The sequence below is a fragment of the Zingiber officinale genome, chromosome 11A, assembly GCF_018446385.1.
Source record: "Zingiber officinale cultivar Zhangliang chromosome 11A, Zo_v1.1, whole genome shotgun sequence".
Taxonomy (NCBI): Eukaryota; Viridiplantae; Streptophyta; class Magnoliopsida; order Zingiberales; family Zingiberaceae; genus Zingiber; species Zingiber officinale.
The window spans coordinates 47,304,740-47,328,936 of NC_056006.1; the positions used below are offsets into that span (position 1 = coordinate 47,304,740).

General features: G+C 35.1%; 1 protein-coding gene across 2 annotated transcripts; it reads left to right on the forward strand.

Annotated features, from left to right (window-relative positions):
• Nucleotides 1-21: 21 nt before the first annotated feature.
• On the forward strand, nt 22-23,758 carry LOC122030813 (mevalonate kinase-like). 2 transcript variants are annotated; one of them, XM_042589859.1, is made up of 6 exons: nt 22-164; nt 275-407; nt 534-777; nt 842-1,095; nt 1,755-2,168; nt 23,454-23,758. In XM_042589859.1, exons 3-6 carry the CDS (start codon nt 572-574, stop codon nt 23,561-23,563), a joined length of 984 nt encoding a protein of 327 aa, XP_042445793.1. In that variant the 5' UTR covers nt 22-164; nt 275-407; nt 534-571; the 3' UTR covers nt 23,564-23,758. The 2 variants fall into 2 exon arrangements, with proteins under 2 accessions (XP_042445793.1, XP_042445792.1); XM_042589858.1 differs by having other exon boundaries at nt 30-148.
• Nucleotides 23,759-24,197: the final 439 nt, after the last annotated feature.

The following is a 24,197-nucleotide window of genomic DNA, read 5'->3' on the forward strand; positions in this document are numbered from 1 at the left end:
GGGGATCGAGTTGGTGGTGGTGGCGTATATTCTCATAAGTAGTTCCTCATTTTGATACATAGGGAACTTCGAAATATTAATAAAGAGTTTACGAATGTTTTTGAGTACGGGGAGCAACGGCGAGCGAATCCACCAAAATTCTGTCGAGGTTCACATGCAATCTTGTGAGCGAGAGAAATCGCCGGCGAAAATTTTTGATTAATTGATGATTTCTGCCTTCAAATTCTTTGCTCTAGGCTTCTGAGGTTTGCATTTGCGACCATTAATGGCGCAGGTCCGAGCTCGCGCCCCTGGAAAGATCATCCTCTCCGGCGAGCACGCCGTGGTCCACGGCTCAACCGCCATAGCCGCCGCCATCGATCTACACACTCACGTCTCCTTCCGCCTCGATCCGTCACTGCCCCCTGGTTCGTCATCATCCCTGCCTCTTGCTCCGGATGCTTTCCTCTTGTTTCACATAATTATCAAAATTTTAGGTCTGCAGTTTGCTCGTCTTCGTTCTTAAAGTTGCAAGCGTGAATTGGTTATTGCAGGAGATGAGGAATCGGCCGTGGATTTGGAGCTGAAAGATATGGCCTTGAAGTTTTCTTGGCCATCATCGAAATTGAGGGAGGTTCTGGACGACGCTGTGGCCGATCCCTCGAACCCGGCTTCCTGCTCGTTGGAACGAATCAAATCGATTTCTGCCCTCGTGGAGGAGCCCATCATACCGGAAGCTATGATCTGGCTCTCTTCCGGAGTTTCTGCCTTTCTTCATCTCTACACCTCGATCCATGGGTATGATTCTCTATTTCATTCGGCATTGCTTTCCTGTTCTAATTTCTTTTCTATCTTTTCTCAGTTACAAGAGAGGAAAAGTGGTAGTAACTTCAGATCTTCCTCTTGGATCCGGACTGGGCTCATCTTCATCATTTTGTGTCTCACTCGCTGGTGCTCTGCTTTCATTGACTGATGCTGTAAGCTTTGACAAATCCCAAACCGGATGGTTTAAGTTGACCAAGGCTGAGCTTGAACTGGTCAATAAATGGGCGTTTGAAGGAGAGAAAATTATACACGGGAAGCCATCAGGCATCGATAATACAATAAGCACATTTGGTATGTTATCTTCTATTTTGTTTTGGGATTTTTGTTGTGTTTTTTAATCATCTTTGTGGGTTTTCTATGCTATTTGTTATCAAAATGTGTTTTTTAACCATCTTTGTGGGTTTTCTATGCTATTTGTTATCAAAATGTGTTTTTTAATCATCTTTGTGGGTTTTCTATGCTATTTGTTATCAAAATGTGTTTTTAATCATCTTTGTGGGGTTTCTATGCTATTTGTTATCAAAACATGTAATCAGAGTGCAGAGAAGCGGAAATGCTGATACAATTTCTGCTGAATATATGCTAAAAATGTAAACATGCAGTATAGACATGTACCATCACTTACAACTAAAGTTACCACTATTATGACAGTTTCTCATCAATTTAGCACTATTTCATTTAGCAAAACATGAATTTAACAATGGTAAAAAAAAACTATTGAGTTTGTCTAAATTTCAGTAACAGTTCATTGCATTTCTGCTAAACACATCAGATGCGAGCTATTTTTCTCTCCGTGTGTTTCATATCACTGGCACACATTTGAGTTGTATGATAAGGGATGATTTTTTTTTTTACGTGTTAGTAATTTGGCAACTTATCATGGCGTCTACTATGATACTATTTCCTAATCTTTTAATCATAGCTTAGTTTTAATTTCATGCTGAACACAGGAAGCATGATTCAATTTAAATCAGGTGAACTGATTCAAATTAAATCAAGTGCACCTCTAAGAATGCTCATTACTAATACAAAGGTTGGAAGGAATACGAAAGTACTGGTTGCTGGTGTATCTGGAAGATCCTCACGGCATCTGGTTGCTATGTCTTCTGTGTTTACTGCTGTTGATTGTATTAGTAAGGAGTTGTTGACCATCTTAGAATCACCAGCTGCTGATGACATATCTGTTACTGCAAGAGAAGAGAAGATAGAGGAACTATTGGAAATGAACCAAGGTTTACTCCAGTGCATGGGGGTAAGCCATAGTTCTATTGAAACTGTACTGCAGACTACACTGAAGTACAAATTGACCTCCAAGCTGACGGGTGCTGGTGGTGGAGGGTGTGTTTTAACACTGCTACCAACATGTATCCTTCTTATATTACCAATCATTAGTTTTTCTTCTTTATTTGTGATTGGCAACCTTATTTCTTGTTTACTTTTCATTGTCAAATTCACTTGAAAGTTGAGGCATTACATATAATAATATTTAATCTTCACTCTGACTAAATCTTGCACTTAGTATATTTCTGCTAGCAATAGTGACATCTTTTGGACAGTGAGAGTCCTAACTCTTGAGGTCGCTCAGGTTATAAAAAAGATGGGCAAGTATGACAGTTCTATCTACATAACTGATGTAGCACAAGAGAAGATTGAGTGTTCGGCAATTTGGGGAGTAGAAATCTGGAATAAAGTGGTAAGGAATACAAAAACTTAGGTATCACACCTAAGGGTTCCTAGGCATTACATCATAAGGGGATTGTATCACACAACCAAAGAGAACTTCCAAAATATTGATATCTATTTTCTATCCCAGCATTACAGCAGTACACACATTTATACTAGGATTCACAAAGGACTCAAGCAACATAAATGCTAATAGATGGACTCATTGAAAACACAAAAGTCTCTTAAATAGGAAACTTAAAGGACTCTTAAATATGCTACAAGTTTCCAAGCATGGGAAATTAAAGCATATTGGAATTGTTGGTCATTTAATACTAACTTTTGACTTCAACCCTTGGGAATTGATGAATTAATTTCCAAAGTAGATTTATCATCTTTCAAGACATGTCAAATTAATAGTGGAGTTTTAGAACCTTTATTTATGCCTATAGACTTTTAATGATGTTTGCCACTTGTTTCCATCAACTCTCCCCAGTGAGAAAAACTCATCCCTAGCAAATTAAAAGCGTAAAATCTTTCATAAAAATCTCTATCCAGCTGTTGGAATTCATCATAAGTAATATTTTTGATAATCGCTTTCCTTTTCAGACACAATCTCATGATCAATTACATGTTCAATGTCATCTTTCATTGTTTGAATTGATGGCAAACGAGCATTATGTGCATTATTTGCCATAACATCTTTATGTCCAGAATATAAAGTGATATTCTCAATGTTGAAGACATTGCTAATACCCATATCTACTGGCAGCTCAAGGACATAAGCATTAGAGCTGATTTTCTTTAAAACTTTATAGGGTCCACCATTCCTCAAATGAAGTTTCTTATAAACCCCTCTTCGATATCGTTCTGGCCTTATACCAACCATAAACATATCGCCTTCCTTGAATTCAGTAAATTTTCTTTTCAAATCAACATGTGTTTTATATCTTTCATTGCTTAGAGCAACTTTTTGCTTGACATCATCATGTACATCTTTTATGTGTTTCCTAAAAGCATCAGCTTCAGCACTTGGTCTTGCCTCCAATGGTAAAGGAACCAAATCAATTGGCTTTTGAGGAAGCATACCTATAAGAATTTTGAATGGGCTGCATCTAGTAGATCTATTTACGGAACTATTATATGCAAACTTAGCCATAGGAAGAATTTAATCCCATGTGGTAACATGATCTCCAACCAGGCAACAAAGTAAATCACCCAAACTTCTATTGATTACCTCTATTTGACCATATGTTTGAGGGTGAAAAGAAGAAGAAAACTTCAATCCTTTATTCATAAGATTCACCAGAAGTAGCTTGTGAATTTCACATTTCGGTCTGTTATGCTTCCTTGAAGAAAAGTTTAGCAATGTGAATAACATCTGATGTTTTTGAACATGGAATGGAGCCATTTTTTAAAACCGATCCACCACTACAAATATAGAGTTATGTCCTCTAATGGTTTTAGGCAAACCAAGCACAAAATCCATGCTTAGATCTTGCCATGGTCTGTGTGGCATAGGTAGAGGCATATATAAACCGGTATTTTTCTTTCTTCCTTTAGATAATTGGCATGTGCGATATTGAGAGGCAATCTTGGCCACATCCTTCTTAAGGCTAGGCCAATAGAAACAGTGTTCAACCATTGCAATGGTTTTATCCCTTCCAAAATGACTTGTTGCCCCTCCTGCATGTAACTCCCATATCACTTGTTCATGAAGAGAAGTATTAGGCAAACAAAGTCGAGTTCCTTTAAAGTGATAATCACCATGGAGAGAAAAATCTGAGAAATTTCCATGTCGTCCTGCAATTAAACCAGCAAATATATTGCTGAAATCTTTGCACAATGGATAGTCTTTCTTAAGTAGTTCAAATCCCACCACTTGTATTGTCATAGAAGAAAGGATATATACCACTCTACTAAGTGCATCAGCTGCGTTGTTCTCAACTCCAGATTTGTGTTTGATTACAAAGGTATATTCTTGTAAGAAAGAGACCTACTGTCCATATTGATGACTTGGTTTTTGCTGAGAATTGATATATTGAAGAGCTTGGTGATCAGAATATAGAACAAACTGTTGTGAAAGGAGGTAGTGTTGCCAATAACACAAAGCTTGAACTATGACATAAAATTCCTTATCATAAGTGGAATATTGTTGTTTCACCTCATTCAACTTCTCACTAATATATGCAATATGATGCCCTTCTTGACTTAATAGGCCTCCGATTTTGACATTATATGCATCACATGCCACTTCAAATACCTTTGAAAAATCTATTAATTCGAATAGGTGCTTCAACCAATCTTTGTCTTATTTCTTGAAAAGCTTGTGAAGCTTTGTTTGCCCAAACAAGTGAGTCTTTCTTCATGCAATCAGTTATAGGGTCATAATAGTGCTGAAATTTTTTATTAAACGCCTATAAAATGTTGCTAGATCATGAAAACTTCTGATTTCTTGTAGTGTCCTAGGCAACGACCACTCGTGGATGGCTTTTACCTTATCAGGATCTACCTCTAATCCTCTAGAGGAAACCACGAAGTCCAAGAATACAACAGAGGAAGTCATAAAGGAACATTTCTTTAAATTTATATATAGCTTCCCTCTACAAAGAATCCTCATGACTTATTGCAAATGGATAAAATGATATTCTTTATGTTTGTAGAAAATTAAGATATCATCAAAATAAACAACAAGAAATTTTCCGATAAATGGTTGTAGTACCTAATTCATAAAGCGCATAAATGTGTTAGGGGCATTCGAAAGGCATGACAAGCCATTCATAAAGGTCATCTTTAGTCTTGAAAGATGTTTTCCATTCATCTCCCGGCCTTAATCAATTTTTGAAAAGATATAAGAACCAACCAATATATCCAGTATATCATCAAGGTGAGGAATTGGGAATCAATATTTGATAGTGATCTTATTGATCGCACGACTGCAATGCACATGTGTCAGCTATCATCTTTTTTTGGTGTTAACAATGCACGGGCATCGCATGGGCTTAAACTTTCCCAAATGAAACCCTTGGACAATAATTTTTCCACTTGCTTCTTTAATTCTACATGACCACTTGAATTCATTCAATAGGCTTGTAGATTGGATAGTTGTGAACCTGGCACAAAATCAATAGCATGTTGAATTTTATGCATGGGTGGAAGTTCACTAGGTAATTATTCTGGAGTCGCATCAGAAAAGTTATTTAATAGTGTAGTGATTTCTGGAGGGAATAAAGAAACTTCGGGAGCAGATACTTCTTTGATTATAAGATCATATATAGTAAAACTTTCTCTACATTTCTGAAAATTTTTCTTTATTAGAATGTGAAGAGATTTTTCCACTATTACTAGGACTCTTTGCCTTCTCTTTCTTGTATTTCTTCATTTCAGCAGTTTGCAATGGTTTCAATAATACTTTCTTGTTGTTGATATGAAAGTGTATGTGTTCTCCTTTCCATAGTGATGTGCATCTCGATCATATAGCCAGGGTCTCTAAAGAAGAATATGAGTTACTTTCATAGGAATAATATTGCACCAAATAGAGTCATTATAATTTTCACAAGAAAGAGAAATAAGGTAGCATTGTGTTACTAGATTAGTTGTGTTATTAATCCATCTGACCTTGTATAGCTAGGGATGTGGCTGCGTAGGAAGCTTGAGGCGCTCTGCCATAGATGCTAAGACAACATTCATATAACTTCCTTCATCAATGATAACCTTAAGTGCTTGATTCCCACAACAAACCAACATTTGAAAAATAGATGTCTATCGCCAATCATCACCTTCAGCTTTTGGAATAGTAAGAATATGCCTAACACTTGCCAAAAGTGCCTTTATCTTCTTCCAAATCATCTTCAATATAAGCTTCATATTCAAAAGAATTTTCTTCTCCTTTGGCTTTTTGATTTTCAACATCATCTTCATACTCTATTCCAATATGTAGATTCTTTTTAGAATAATTATAAGGCATATGACCCACTTGCTGACATTTGAAACATAGGATGCCCTTGTTCTTTAACTCGGTTAGTTTTAAAGGCGATTGATCCTGTCTGAAATCTACAAAAAGGTATGCTGGTTCTGATGAACGGTGGTTCTGAGGAAGATGAACTCTTGGAGATCCAGAAGAGCTCCTCAACAATCCTGCGCACAGCGAGATGAGCTAACAAAGCGTTAGTGACCTAAGACTAGGGTGGAAATCTCTAGCAAAGTCCTTCGACGCTCAAGTCAATTTTCTCTCTTGAAGGTGGAAGAAGAAGAAGAAGAAGTACAGTAATGAAAGTACTCTGAAGTAGAGTTTTAGATGCTAGAGTTGCATACCTTGCCAACGGAGAGAATTCTCCTTTTTATATTGCCTCATATAATCTCTCAAGAAATCTTTTTTATACTCCAGATGTATCTCTTTTGTCATTTATAACTCATATTCCTGATAAAATATGAATAGGAACATGTCCCTGTAACTGAAGAAGCTTCTAGAGAATATTTCCCGTCAAATTCACCAAGCTGTCATAGAGTTGTTTACTACTTGTACTTCATCCTCTGTTAAATATGCCTTGACCGATCATTCAAGCCGGTCTATATATATATATATATTGAGAATACCTTTTGTTAAGCATGTTTCGATCGATAATGTGTTATAAGCTTTATAAAGTTGAATGCCTTTAAACCCGGTCCAGTTTTGTCCGGCCGAGTGCATATAAGCACACTGTGCTCGCTTGGTCTCTATTCGGCCAGTAATATACTAAAAGCTATATAAGGCTAAGTGTCTTTAAGCTCGGTCGGGTTTTGTCCGGCTGAGCGCATATAAGTACACTGGTACTCGCTCGGCCTCTATTCGGCCAGTAATATACTAAAAATTGTATAAGGCTAAGTGTCTTTAATTTCGGTAGGGCATTGTCCGACCAAGCGCATATAAGCACATTGGTGCTCGCTCAGCTAGGGGTGTAAATGAGCCAAGCCGCTCATAAGCTATTCAAAACCCGATTCGATAAAAGCTCGTTTGAGCTCGTTTAATGAGCCTCGTTAAGATAAACAAACCAAGCTCAAGCTTCACAATATTCGGCTCGTTAGCTCGTGAACATGTTAATTAAGCTCATAAATCAACTTTTAAATAAAAAAAAATAGTTTTGATATTGAATTTATAAATTTTACATTCTACTTATGAAATACATAAACAAATATATTAAATTTATTTATTAGAATAAAATTATAAATTTTAACAAGAATATTATAATTTTTTTAAAATATATAATTTAGTTTTTAATGAATATTTAAATTTATAATTTATATTTATTAAGTTCGTTTAGGCTCAATAAAGCTCGAATAAGCTCGTGAGCCATAAATATATTTGTTAAATAAAGCTCGAGCTCGGCTCGATTATAAAGCCAAACTCAAACATCCAAAAGTTCGGCTCAGTTCGGCTCGGTTCGACTCGATTACACCCCTACGCTCAGCCTTCACTCGACCGGTAATACACTAGAAACTATATAAGGCTAAGTGTCTTTAAGCTCAGTCGGGCTTTGTCCGGCCGAGCGCATATAAGCACACTGGTACTCGCTCGGCCTCTATTCGACCAGTAATATACTAAAAGTTGTATAAGGCTAAGTGCCTTTAAGCTCGATCGGACTTTGTCCGGCCGAGCGCATATAAACACATTAGTGCTCGCTAAACCTTCACTCGACCGATAATACACTAGAAACTGTATAAGGCTAAGTGCCTTTAAGCTCGGTCGAGCTTTGTCCGACTGAGCGTATATAAGCACATTGGTGCTTGCTCGACCAGTAATACGCTAGAAACTATATAAAGCTAAGGGTTTCTAAGCCAGTCGGGCTTTGTCCTGCCGAACGCATATAAGCACATTGGTGCTCGCTCGACCTTCACTCGACCGGTAATACACTGGAAACTATATAAGGCTAAGTGCCTTTAAGCCCGGTCGAGCTTCGTCCGACCGAGCGCATATAAGCACATTGGTGCTCGCTCGACTTTCACTCGACTGGTAATATGCTAGAAACTATATAAGGCTAATGCCTTTATGTTGGTTGGTCCTAGGAAGATCGTACCGGTTCCACTGTACAAAAAATTTGTACAAGTGTCGAACCTTTCCTAAACAACCTATTGTGTTCTTTAGAAATTAAATTAGGAATCGCAAACGGAACTTAACATTATTGATTCCAAATTTAACTTATCTGTTCTTAATGGTTTAGACTTGGATCGCAAGCAGAACTTAACACTATTGATCCAAATCAACCCATGTTATAAATTCAATTAAATATTAATTTCTAAAATTGGCTTCCAGGACTGCATGTCGAGGCACATGGCCTTCTTGGGTATGGGAGCATCCACCACCGCCTAGACAAAGCCTTTTAAGGAAAGCTAATATTTAATTTCCTTATATAACTCTAGGTTTAACCAAAAAGAACAATCGAATCACAAATTCGAAAAACAAAGAAAAATACAAATTCGAAACAAATCCGAAAACTCTAGAATCATATGTCTCTTGTGTTTGGTATTTCCAAAAAAACTATATCAAGAAAACTAGTATGATGCGGAAAACAATTACTAGTTATACCTTTCTTTGTAAGCAAATAACCTCTTGATCTTCTACCGTATTCCTCTTCTAATCTCGAACGTTGTGTGGGCAACGATTTTCCGAGACGAGAACCACCAAGCTCCTTCTCTAAGCTAGATTCGGCCACCATCAATTCTCCAAGAGAAGTAGAGGTCCGGCCACCACCACCAAGCTCCAAGGGATGCTAGAAACAAAGCCTCCTTTTCCTCTTTCTTCTCCAAGCAAGATCCGACCATCTTCCAAGCTTCAAAGGTTGAAGAGATTCGGCCACCAAGGAGAAGAAAGAAATAGGAGAGGGAAGAACTTGAAGGGTCGGCCACACCAAGGAAGAGAGGAAGAAAAAGAATAGAGTTCTCTAGTCATGAAGGCACCTCCACCCCCTCTTTTATAATTCTTGGTCTTGGCAAATAAAGAAATTTAAATAAAAACTTCCTTAATTCTTTTGCCATGCAAAGGAAAATTTATTTTAATTAAAAACAATTTTCTTCTCATTATAAACATGGTCGGTCATCTTCTAATCTCAAACAAGGAGAGTTTTAATCAACACAAGAATTAAAATTTCCTAATTTGTTTCCGGAAATTTATAAAAAATTTCTCCAATAATTTTTCCCTTCATGGTGGATTGTAAAAGGAAATTTTATAAATTAAAATCTTTCTTTTAAACATGTGAATGATTTTCAAAAAAGAAAGTTATCTCTAAAAATTAAAATCTCCTTTCAATATACAAATAATGAAAGATATCAAATCTTTTCTTAATCTTTTATAGAAACTTATAAAATAGAATATTTAATTTTTAAACTCTCTTTTAAATCATGAACATGGTTAAAAAAGGAAAGTTTTCTCAAAATTAAAATCTACCTTTCAATTTACAAATAAGGAAAGATTTCAAATCTTTTTTTAATCTTTTGTAGAAAGTTATAAAAGGAAAGATTTAAATTTTAAATTCTTTTTTAAAACCATGGAATCCACATAAGAAAATTTTATAAATAAAAACTCTTTTAATGTGATGTGGCCGGCCACACCAAGCTTGGTTCAAACTAGGGTCAGCCACACCAACTCAACTCATCCTATTTACTTGGCCGACCCAAGCTTGGGTTCCAAGCTTGCTTGGTCGACCCCATTAGGATGGGTATAAAGGTGGGTAAGAAGTGGGTATGTGGTGGGTATAAATCTCTATATACAAGAGGCTATGATAGGGACCGAGAGGAGGAATTGGTTTTGGTCTCCCGATGAAATTAAGCTTCCCGTGTTCGCCCCGAACACACAACTTAACTTCATCAATAATAATTCATATCACTAAAGAATTATTATTGAACTACCGCACCAATCCCAAATTACATTTTGAGATCCTTCTTATTATGAGTGTGTTAGTCTCCCTATGTTTAAGATAATGAATGTCCATTAATTTAATTGAGTTACTAACAATTCACTATAATTAATGTCTTAGTCCAAGAGTAGTTAGTACCACTTAACGTTATTGTCATGTCAAACTAAGTCCACCTGCAGAGTTTAACATGACAATCCTTATAAGCTCCTCTTGGGGACATTCTCAACTTAGATTACTAGGACACAGTTTCCTTCTATAATCAACAACACACACTATAAGTAATATCATTTCCCAACTTATCGGGTCTATTGATTTATCGAGCTAAATCTCACCCTTTGATAAGTCAAAGAAATGAGTACTAAATATATGTACTTGTTATTATATTAGGATTAAGAGCACACACTTCCATAATAACTAAGGTGTTGTTCTTTGATCATGTTAGTACAAAAAGAACTTACCTTAAATGGTCCTGCTCAGTATACTAAAAGTGTACCAGTGTAATTTATCAGTCAAGATAAACTAACACCTAATTACACTACGACTATTCCAATGGTTTGTTCCTTTTCATCTTAGTCGTGAGCTACTGTTTATAATTTATAAAAACCGATAACATGATCTTCTATGTGTGACACCACACATCATGTTATCTACAATATAAATTAATTGAACAACTACACTTAGCTTGTAGATATTTGACCAATGTGATTCTTTTATTTCTAAATAAATGTTTACAAATGCTAGGCTTTTAGTATACATTCCAACAATCTCTCACTTATACTAAAAAACTATGTTGTTATTTATCCTTCCATACATCTGATTCACAACCCTTCAATATACCCATCAAAAGCTCTTGCCTTAAGGACCTTAGTGAAAAGATCCAGGTTATCATCTGATGCAATCTAGGCGACAACAACTTTTTCCTCGTTATACGATATCTCGTATTGGGTGGTACTTGCGCTCTATTTTGTTTACTTGTCTTATGGACTTATGGTTTCTTCGAGTCTGCTACTGCACCATTATTATTACAATAAATAATTTTTGGACAAACCAGAAATCATGTCTAAGTCCATCGTGAAGTTTCTGAGCCATATAACTTCTATGGTTGCCTCAGAGGTTGCCACAAACTCAGCTCCTATGGTGGAGTCCGAAAAACACTTATACTTACCACTCCTCCATTGTTATGGCTTCACTTCCTAAAGTAAACACAAAACCTCAAGGTCGACTTACTATTATCCCTACCTGATTGGAAGTCAAAATCCTAGTAACCCATAGGGATCAAATCATCCGCCTAGTAAACTAGCATATAATCTCTAATCCCTCTAAGGTACTTCAATATATGCTTTACAGCAATCTAGTGTCCCGGTACTGGGTTACTTTGATATCTGCTAACTATTCCATGGGCAAAACAGATATTCGGTTTCGTGCACAACATAGCATGCATTAGGCTTCCGACTGCCGAAGCATAAGGAACTGCCTTCATATCCTTTTATCTCCTTTGATGTCTTCGGAGACATCTCTTTAGATAAAGCTACTCCATGTCTAAAAGGTAGAAAATCTTTCTTGGAGTCTTGCATGTTAAAAGCGAGCTATAATCATATCGATGTATGAAGCTTAGGATAATCACAACATTCTTTTCTTGTGATCTCATGATCCCAAGAATATGTGCACATTCTCCCAAGTCCTTCATATCGAATTACTTGGACAACCATACTCTTACTTCCGACAACACTTTGATATTGTTTCCAACTACCAAAAATGTTATCTATGTATAGTACAAGAAATATCATCACGTTTCCTATCACACTTATGTATACACAAGACTTATCCGGTCACTGAATAAATCCATAGATCAGGATTACTTCATTAGACCAGATGTCCAAGACCTTGAAGCTTTGCTTCAGTCCATAGACCGATTGCGCTTACACACTAGATGCTCCTTGCCCTTTTCAATGAACCCTTCTGGTTGCTTTATATGGATATTTTCCTCAAGACTTCCATTAAGGAAAGCTGTCTTGATATCCACTTACCAAATCTCATAGTCCATATAGATAAAAGAATCCGGATAGACTTAAGCACGACTACCGACGAAAAAGTTTCCTTTTTCAACAAGCCTTGCTTTAAAAATTTTCACCTTCCTGTCTACCCCTCTTTTCCTATTGTAGATCTATTTACACTCAATGGCTTTTACACCATTTGGTGGTTTCTACAAGCTCCCAGACTTTATTAGAATACATATATTCTAATTCTGTATTCATTGCTCTTTACAAAGATGCTGCATCTTTATCTTAGAGCGCTTCGTCATATGTCCGGGAATTAGATTCATGTTCACCAGGGATCAAGTCCAAAGACTCTCCCAAAACATGAACATTTTAGGTTGCCTAACAACTCTCCCACTACGACGAGGCACCTTCTGCAATTGTGTATCATCTGTGATACGTGTTGTAGTTTCTTGTGATATTTCATCTTGTACAGTTGGTACTAGATTAGACATGTCATTTATTATTTCCTTAAGAACAAATTTACTTATAGACTTATGGTTGATTACATAGTTCTCTTCTAAAAATCGTGCATTGGTGCTAACAATGACCTTCTGATTTTTAGGACTATAAATCTCCTTTCGTTTCTTTAGGATAACCTACAAACAAGTGAATTCCTGTCCAACTTATCAGTGTATCTTATGTGCTAGACCACCCAAATCCGAATATGTTTCAGACTATGCTTACGCCCATTCTGCAATTCTATGAGAGTAGAGAGTTCTGACTTAGAAGGTACTATGTTCACTTCCGTTTCTAGTATATATCCTCAAAACGAATTTTGGTAATTCTGAATAACTCATCATTGATCTAACTATTTCCATAAGAGTCCTATACCTTCTCACTACACCATTCTTTTGGGGTGTACCAGGTGCAGTTAGTTGGGATTGAATCCCGTCTTTTGATAAGTGACTCCTAAACTCTTCCAAAAGGTTCTTGCCACTACAATCTCAGCGTAGTGTCTTGATACTTTTACCTTGACGTTACTCCACATCAGCCTAATACTCTTTGAACTTATCAAAGCACTTAGACTTGCAGCGCATCAAGTAAATGTACCCGTATTTTGAATAGTTGTCTATAAAATTGATGAAATATTCAAAACTACCTCTTTCTTGAATAGTTATAGATCCACACAAAACAGAATGAACCAATTCTAACACATCTTTGGCTCTATAACCCTTAGACTTAAAAACTTCTTGGTTATTCTTTCTTCCAAGTAAGATTCGCAGGTTGGAAAGGTTTACACTACCAATGAACTCAAAAGTTCATCGGCTATTATCCTTTGAATCCTACTCAAGTTAATATAACCTAGCCTTAGATGCCAAAGATATGATTGGTTCATCTCCGAAGGTTAATTTGTCTTATTAAAGTTAGAAGATATGTTATTAATTTCCATTTGTTGCATTGTGGGAGTTATTGGATTTCTAAATTACCAATTAATGTACTAGAACAGATAAATTTCCTCTTTTTCTTGATAATAACTTTGTTATTAAAAGAGGCAGAATATCAAGTTCTTTAAATAGTTTAGAAACTGAAAACTAGTTCTTTCTAAACTTGGTACGTAAAGACAATTTCTCAAAAAATCCATGTTTTATTCCTATCGAAAGATAAACATCTCCCACTGCAACAGCTGCTACTTTAGCAGTAATGCCCATGTAGACAATGATTTTTCTTTCATATAGTTGTCGGGTTTCTTGGAACCCCTGCAATAAATTGCAGACATGATCAGTGGTTCCCGTAACTACACACCAGGTATCGGTAGATAACTCCACTAATCATGTTTCAACCAGTAATGAATAAAATATACCTATATTGTTCTTGGTTCTGAAAAGACAGTCCATCTTAGAGTCCAAGTATTATTTCTAATCATAACTGGGACTACTAAGTCTATTCAGCTAGGGGATTGACTAACATTTGAAATCCTAAGAATCACAAAAATATTTGGTCAAGACTAACACCTTAAAATCCTCATAAATTTTGTATGCCACAATAGTGTGGACGTATACAAAATCAAAGAGGAGATTTTATCTATTAATTTTATTATCTCGTCAATCTTACTTTATGACGAATAAAATTAATAATTGGTCTGTCTTTGAACAAATATTTGGTCAAAATTTCGAATTTAAAATAATATTGATTCTTCAAACAATATTATTTAAATTCACCAGCACTTCAAACACCGTGAATTTTGTATGTCATGTTAGTGTGGACGTATACAAATTCAATATTTGTAAGAGGAGGGTTTAACCCATTAATTATCTTGTCAACCTTAAATTATCTCAAACACTATGAATTTTGTAAGTCACGTTAGTGTGGACGTTTACAAATTCAATTGTTTGTAAGAGGAGGTATTACCCATTTTATTTTGTCAACATAACTTTATGACAAATAAAATTACCTCAAACACCGTGAATTTTATATGCCATGTTAGTGTGGATGTTTACAAATTCAAACATTTGTAAGAGGGGGGTTTTACCTAACTTTATGACAAATTAATAGTTGGTATTCTTTTGGTCACGTAAAACAATAGCAGTGACTCCGTTGGGAAGGATACTATTGAATACGTCTAAGTGTATACCATTACTTGATACTTAGTCCATTAAATAGGATTATTCCACTTCAGTTGGAGAAGATCACACGCTCCTAAATAATTTCCTATAACCATCCATAAAGGAAGTTTGATCTAGTGATACGCAACAAACCCATCCGTTGTGAAGGGAGGCACTCAGAGCCAACACGCAAGCTTGTTGCATCACTTACAAACCAGTAATGGAGACCGTGGAATTTATTTAAAAATCCCTCTCCCACTTAGTTTTTTAAAGTGAGGAATTTTAACCTATGCTAGCATACATCACATGCATATCACATTAAATAAAAACAATAAATATGAAAATTAATTTTCCAACTATTATGGCTTCTTCTATCACTGTTCTTCGTGTGTTCCAACCCTAGCTGCTGTCATCTTTAGCCACCGTTATCGGGTCCAGGTCATCGGGTTCATCGAGCTTCCTTTTCTGTTGCACCTCTGGTCCTCTAATAGTACCATGCTTCGCAATGATACGATCCGCGACAAAAATAAAATTTTACATATATCGATCCTATATTCCACAAAGGAATGTACATGTAATCTAGATCGAAACAAAAAATGTAAAATCCTAATAACTAATACAGTTCCTGCTGTATTTAATTTTACAATCATGCACACACAATAAAATGTCTTTGACATGTCTAAAGGTCCAATCACACAATATCTATATGTCATAATAGTTGGAGCCTGCAACCACAAAGTTAGCACATCCTACTATTATCCTGCCTAAATTATGTATGACATGTGCATAATCTATTTGAAAATCAAACACACAGAGACAAACCCTAGCTCTGATACCAATTGTTGGTTGATCCTAAGAAGATCGTACCGATTCCACTGTACAAAAAATTTGTACAAGTGTCGAACCTTTCCTAAACAACTTATTGTGTTCTTTAGAAATTAAATTAGGAATCACAAACGGAACTTAACATTATTGATTCCAAATGTAACTTATCTGTTCTTAATGGTTTAGACTTTAATCGCAAGCGGAATTTAACACTATTGATCCAAATCAACCCATGTTATAAATTCAATTAAATATTAATTTCCAAAATTGACTTCCAGAACTGCTTGGCGAGGCACATGACCTTCTTGGGTATGGGAGCATCCACCACCGCCTAGACAAAGCATTTTAAGGAAAGCTAATATTTAATTTTCTTATATAACTCTAGGTTTAACCAAAAAGAACAATCGAATCACAAATTTGAAAAACAAAGAAAAACACAAATTCGAAACAAATCCGAAAAACTCTAGAATCATATGCCTCTTGTGTTTGGTATTTCCAAAAATAACTAACTATACAAAGAAAACTAGTATGATGCGGAAAATAATTACTAGTTATACATTTCTTTGTAAACAAATAACCTCTTGATCTTCTATCGTATTTCTCTTCTAATCTCGGACGTTGTGTGGGCAACGATCTTCCGAGACGAGAACCACCAAGCTCCTTCTTCTCTAAGCTAGATTCGACCACCATCAATTCTCCTCTATCAATTCTCCAAGAGAAGTAGAGGTCCGGCTACCACCACCAAGCTCCAAGGGATGCTAGAAACAAAGCCTCCTTTTCCTTCTTCTTCTCCAAGCAAGATTCGGCCACCTTCCAAGCTTCAAAGGTTGAAGAGATTCGGCCACCAAGGAGAAGAAAGAAAAAGGAGAGAGAAGAACTTGAAGGGTCGGTCACACCAAGGAAGAGAGGAAGAAAAAGAATAGAGTTCTCTAGCTATGAAAGCACCTTTACCCCCTCTTTTATAATCCTTGGTCTTGGCAAATAAAGAAATTTAAATAAAAACTTCCTTAATTCTTTTGCCATGAAAAGGAAAATTTATTTTAATTAAAAAATAATTTTTTTCTCATTATAAACATGGTTGGTCATCTTTTAATCCCAAACAAGGAGAGTTTTAATCAACACAAGAATTAAAACTTCCTAATTTGTTTCCAAAAATTTATAAAAAATTTCTCCAATAATTTTTTCCTTCATGGTGGATTGTAAAAGGAAATTTTATAAATTAAAATCTTTCTTTTAAACATGTGGATGATTTCCAAAAAAGAAAGTTATCTCTAAAAATTAAAATCTCCTTTCAATTTACAAATAAGAAAAGATATCAAATTTTTTCTTAATCTTTTGTAGAAATTTATAAAAGAGAATATTTAATTTTTAAACTCTATTTTAAATCATGAACATGGTTAAAAAAAGAAAGTTTTCTCAAAATTAAAATCTATCTTTCAATCTACAAATAAGGAAAGATTTCAAATCTTTTCTTAATTTTTTGTAGAAAGCTATAAAAGGAAAGATTTAAATTTTAAACTTTTTTTAAAACTATGGAATCCACATAAGAAAAATTTATAAATAGAAACTCTTTTAATGTGATGTGGCCGGCCACACCAAGCTTGGTTCAAGCTAGGGCCGGCTACACCAACTCAACTCATCCTATTTACTTGGTCGGCCTAAGCTTGGGTTCCGAGCTTGCTTGGCCGGCCCCATTAGGATGGTTGTAAAGGTGGGTAAGAAGTGGGTATGTGGTGGATATAAATCTCTATATACAAGAGGCTACGATAGGACCGAGAGGAGGAATTGGTTTTGGTCTCCCAATGAAATTAAGCTTCCCGTGTTCGCCCCGAACACACAACTTAACTTCATCAATAATAATTCATATCACTAAAAATTATTATTGAACTACCACACCAATCCCAAATTACATTTTGGGCTCCTTCTTATTATGAGTGTGTTAGTCTCCCTGTGTTTAAGATAATGAATGTCCATTAATTTAATTGAGTTACTGATAACTCACTATAATTAATATTTTAGTCCAAGAGTAGTACCACTCAACCTTATTGTCATGTCGGACTAAGTCCACCTGCAGGGTTTAACATGACAATCCTTTTGAGCTCCTCTTGGGGGCATTCTCAACCTAGATTACTAGGATACAGTTTTCTTCTATAATCAACAACACACACTATAAGTAATATATCATTTCCCAACTTATCGGGCCTATTGATTTATCGAGCTAAATCTCACCCTTTGATAAGTCAAAGAAATTAGTACTAAATATATGTGTTTGTTATTATATTAGGATTAAGAGCACACACTTCTATAATAATTAAGGTGTTGTTCTTTTATCAAGTCAGTACAAAGAGAACTTACCTTAAATGGTCCTGCTCAGTACACTCAAAATATACCAGTGTAATTTATCAGTCAAGATAAACTAACACCTAATTACACTACAACTATTCCAATGGTTTGTTCTTTTCCATCTTAGTCGTGAGCTACTGTTTATAATTTATAAAGAACCGATAACATGATCTTCTGTATGTGACACCAGATACCATGTTATCTACAATATAAATTAATTGAACAACTACACTTAGCTTGTAAATATTTGACCAATGTGATTCTTTTATTTCTAAATAAATGTTTACAAAAGCTAGGCTTTTAGTATACATTCCAACACTTTATGCTCGGTCGAGCATCGCCTGACCGAGCGTCTACGGAAAACCTTTTATTTGGCCATTCATTATCCTATTAATCATACATTCACCCAGCTATGGGCTTCTCCTTTCTCTCTCGATCGTAACCTCCATGTCATCCGACAAGCCAGCTTATCATAACCCATATCAGCGGTTTAATGTCACTTTGCCAATTAAATAAGTTGACGAATCCACCTCTTCCTTGCCTGTTGGTTTCATAAATTTTTTATTCATTGTTGAAACTCCCGGCTTCTTTCCAAATGAATAACTCATATACTCCTCCATATCCCAGGCAACTTGGAAAACTTGTTCTAGGCTGTAAAGTGGTTGTCTTAATAATTCCCTTCTAATTTCATACCTTAATCCAGTTTTAAATCTTGCAAGAGTTTGTCTAGGATCTTCAACAATTTAGCTTCTTGTCTTTAACTCATTGAACTTTTGCATATACTCAGCCACAGACAAGTGATTCTGCTTTAAATTAATAAGTTGATCACATAATTTGTAATAGTAATTTGTAGACAAATACTTCTCTCATAGCATGGCTTTCATCTCTTGCCATGAGTTGATTGGTGATTGCCCTAATCTCCTTATGTCTACTTCTACGTCAGCCCACCACATCTTTGTTAAACTCACTAGCTTCATTTGTGCAAACATGACTCTTTGATCATCAAACATGTCGTGACAATCAAAACATTCTTCTATTACTGTAAGCCAATCAACAAATAAAGTGGGGTTCACTTTTCCTTGAAAATCTCGCACCTCAGTTTGAACCTTCTTTGTGATATTTCCAAGTATCTTGGTAATTATTTCCTACCTCAAGAAATCCTCTAGGCCACTTAAAAAAGGTTGCTGCTGTTGAGGTGTTAGAAATCCGTCTTGAATCAAATTGGTTGCTTGAGATGTTTCTCCTTGCTCTCCTTGGATTTGATCACCTTTAGATTGATAAATCATGGTTTCAACACCATCTAGACGAATTTGCATACTATCTCATCACGTTGATTATCAGTCAACTTTCCTCTAAAGCTCCTCTAGGATCTTGTAGACATATTAAAGCTCTAAAGTTCTAATACCAAATATGATGTAGTATAAGAGGAGATTGAGTGTTGAATAGTTTGGGGAGTAGAAATATGGAATAAAGTGGTAAGGAATGTAGAAACTTAGGTATAACACCTAAGGGCTCCTAGACATCACAGCATAGGGGGATTGTATCACACAACTAAAGAACTCGCAAAATATTGATATCTATTTTTTGTCCCAGCATTAAACACACATTTATACTAAGACTCACAAAAGACTCAAGCAACATAAATGCTAATAGATGGACTTATTGAAAACACAAAAAGACTCTTAAAGACACATACGAAACTAAAACAACAACAACAACAACAACAACACCCAAGCTTTATCCCACTAGGTGGGGTCGGCTATATGAATTCTTTTATATCATTGAACTCTATCTCCTTATTTTATCATCTATACTTAAATAAATTTTATCTTATTTTATTGTTGCTAACCAAGTCTTTTATGATCTTCCTCTTCCTTATTTGATATAAGTATTTGTCATAGTTTCATATCCTCTAACTGGAACATTTATTGGTCGTCTAAGTACATGCCCGTGTTATCTTAAACGTGTCTCTCGGAGTTTTCCCTCAATAGATGCAACTCCGACTTTCTCTCAAATACTCTCATTTCTTATTTTATCTATCCCCGTATGTCCACACATCCACCTTAACATCCTCATCTCTGCAACTCTCATCTTCTGCTCATGTGCTCGAGTCATAGACCAACATTCAGTTTCATATAACATAGTAGGTCTAATTGTGATTTTATAAAACTTCCTTTAAGTTTTAGAGGTACTTTATGGTCACATAAAACACTCGACGCTCCCCTTCATTTCAACCATCCTGCTTGTATTCTATGTAAGACATCTCTCTCAATCCTTCCATCGTTTTGCAAAAATGATCCTAAATATTTAAAGCTCTCGGTTCAAGGCAACTCGTCCTCTCCTATCTTAACAATTATCTCATTACTTCTAATATTACTAAACTTAAATTTCATATATTCTGTCTTTAATCTACTAAGCCTAAAATCTTTCCCTTCTAGTATTTCACGCCAAGATTCTAGTTTAGCATTTACTCCTTCACGTGTTTCATTTACCAAAATAATATCATCTGCAAACAACATACACCACGATACTGTGTCTTGAATGTGCGCAGTGAGTTCGTCCATAATTAGTGTAAAAAGATAGGGACTTAGAGTTGATCCTTGATGCAACCCTATTTTTATTGGAAATACTTCAGTTACTCCATCTGAAGTCTTTACTTTGGTTGTTACATCCTCGTACATATTCTTAATTAGTTCAATATTTGTTACGCTAATACCCCTCTTTTCTAGAATTCTTCGTATAATTTCTCTTGGGATTCTATCATAAGCTTTTTTCTAAGTCAATAGATATCATGTGTAGATCTTGTTTTTGCTCTCGATATTTTTCAATTAATTGTCTAAGAAGATATATAACTTCTATTGTCGACCTTCGAAGCATGAACCCAAATTGATTTCGGTCACTGTGGTCTCTTTCTTTAATCTTTTTTCTATTATTTTTTCTCAAAGTTTCATAGTATGATTCATTAGTTTAATACTCCTATAATTTGCACAATTTTGTACGTCCCCCTTATTCTTATATAAGGGAACTAGAGTACTTATCCTTCATTGATCAGACATTTTTTTTGTTTTCAATATCATGTTAAATAATTTTGTAAGTTATTCAATACTTTGTTTCTCTATGCACTTCCATACTTCTATCGGAATATCATCTGGTCCAACGACTTTTCCATTGTGCATCCCATTTAAAGTTTGTTCTACTTCTAAAGTTTGAATTTTACGATAAAAATTTAAATTTCTATGCTCATTTGACCTACTTAAATTACCTAAGTTAAGTTGGTCACCTATAACTTCATTAAAAAGTTGATGAAAATACCTCTTCCACCACTCTTTTATTTCCCTATCGTTTACATTCATCTTTAATACATTTTATTTGGATAAGATCTCTTATCTTCCTTTTTCTCACTTTAGCTATTCTATAAATATCTCTTCGCCTTCTTTTGTATCTAATTTTTGATATAATCGTTCAAAAGTTTTATTTTTTACTTCACTCACTATTTTCTTAGTTTCTTTCTTTGCTATTGTATATTTTTTTAAGTTTTCCTCATTCTTACAGATATATAATTTCTTATAAGCTATTCGTTTTTCCTTCACTTTCTCTTGTACTTTCTCATTCCACCACCAAGATTCCTTACTTAGTGATGCATGTCCCTTTGACTCACCGAGTACACTCTTAACTACTATTTTCAACTTTGATATCATCTTATCTCATATTGTATTAGAGTCATCGTATATTTTACCTAATGCTTGTACTTCTACCTTATCCTTAAATATATTTTGCTTCTCATCTTTTAACTTCCACTACTTAATTCTAAAAGTCGTATATATTTTCTTTCTATTGATAATATATTTGAGGCATATATTTAACACTAATAACATATGTTGGGTAGTTAAGTTTTCTCTAGGGATGACTTTGCAATCTTTACAAATCTTTCTATCCTTCTTCCTAACCATCAGAAAGTCAATTTGCGATTTATTATTTCTACTTTTAAACGTGACTAATGTTCTTCTCTTTTCATAAAAAACATATTAGTTAATATAAGGTCATATGCTATCGTAAAATCTAATATAGTTTTCCCTTCCTCATTTCTCATTTCAAACTCATAACTCCCATGTACCCTCTCATATTCTTTATTTTTCACTTCGACATACCTATTTAGATCACCTCCTGTTAAAATCATTTTATGTGGTGGAATATTTTATAATATTTCATCTAAGTCGTCCAAAACTTTGATTTGGTAGCTTCATCTAATCCTACTTACAGTGCATATACATTAGTTATGTTCATAGTTTCTTTCACCACTATTATCTTAAGGCCTATAATTCTATCCATTTTTCTAACTACTCTTACAATTTTATCTTTTAACGAATTATCTACAATAATACCTACTCCATTTCTTGCTTTACTCTTTCCAGTATACCATAACTTAAAACTCGAGTTCTCTATCATCTTTGCCTTCTTGTCTATCCATTTTGCCTCTTGTACACACAAAATATTAATTCTTCTCCTAATCATCGTATCTACTACCTCCATTGATTTACTAGTGAGGGTTCCTATGTTCTATGTTTTAAATTTTAGATTATTAGTTTTCCTATCATATTTATTCTTATCCAACCTATGGTGTAAGAACTCTTGCCTATTTAATATTACATCCAAGTTCTCATGGAGATGTAGCGGTCCTTGCTGATATGTTACAGTCGGATCTTGTAACGTGAACTATTACATATTTAACACTACACCGGAGTTTTGGAAATGTAGCGGTCCTTACCGAGACGTTACAATCGGACCCTGTAACGTGTTCCTTCTGGAGAACAACTTAGCATTAACACAATAATTTAATGGATTCATTCATTGAATATTTGTCATAGTTTTAACGTTGGTTAGCAACCTAACGCAATCCTCCTCCTTTATCCGAGCTTAGGACCGCCCATGATCGGTCGTCATTGGCGGAGTTACATAGGAAACTTAAAAGATTCATAAATATGCTACAATTTTTCAAGCATGGGAAATTAAAGCATATTGGAATTGTTGGTCATTAATGCCGACTTTTGACTTCAACCCTTAGGAATTGATGAATTTTATATCATGTCCCAGACTCGTTGTTATTCAGCCTGATTAATTATTTTTTATTTTAATGTGGGATGCAAAATGGTCTTATGCACAACATGTTTAACATTATTTCAAATACCAATAATTTAGTTATTGTTCTTCATCGATGCTATTTAAATACTAACTTTGGAAATATAGCCCACTTTACTTTTATTGATTCAGTAGCTGCCCCCACCTCTCCGGTTATAATCAATATTGTTTCTGTTAATCTTGTTATCCATTGTACCTTGACCACTGTACAGTGCTTTCATGTTCAATTGTCGATAAGGTCATTGCTGAGCTTGAATCATGTGGCTTCCAGTGCTTGAAAGCCGAGGTTGGTGGTGAAGGCCTTGAGATTTTCTCCAGATGATGATCAAAAGCAAAGATTTTGCATCATTGGAAAAGGAGTGTAATGAAAGAAGAGCTTGAGTCTTGTGTGTCTCCATGTTTTAGATGCATGCTTCAAAATCTGAGAGATTTTTTTATCCTCGTGAGCTGACAATTATTCAATAACCGTAAACTTCTCTAATTTTTTTAATGCAATATTTGGACAAATAATGGGCACATGCTATTCCGTTGCAGTTGTACAAATGCAGATTTTTCCTGCAAATCATATGGTTAGCAATCTTACTTTCTGCAATTCATTCCATATTTTCTGTTACTATGTTTTGGCAACACAAACCAGGTGGCCTACCATTATAAAATGTCCATTAATATGCGACAAAACTACAAATTCTTCGGTTAGTAATATTACAAAGTGTAACTTCAGTTGAGATTTTGTTTGAATTAAAGATTTGGAGATGGAAGGAAGGCTTGGACATAATGGTAAAGTTATTGTCACATGATTTAAGATCATGAGTTTAAGTTATAGAAATAGTCTCTTATAAAAATGCAAAGTAGGATTTCATACATGCATATGATCCACTGTGGATCAATTCTTTCTTGAAATTCGGCATTAATTAGAGTTTGATGTATTTTTTTAATTTTTTTTTTGTCTTCAAAGA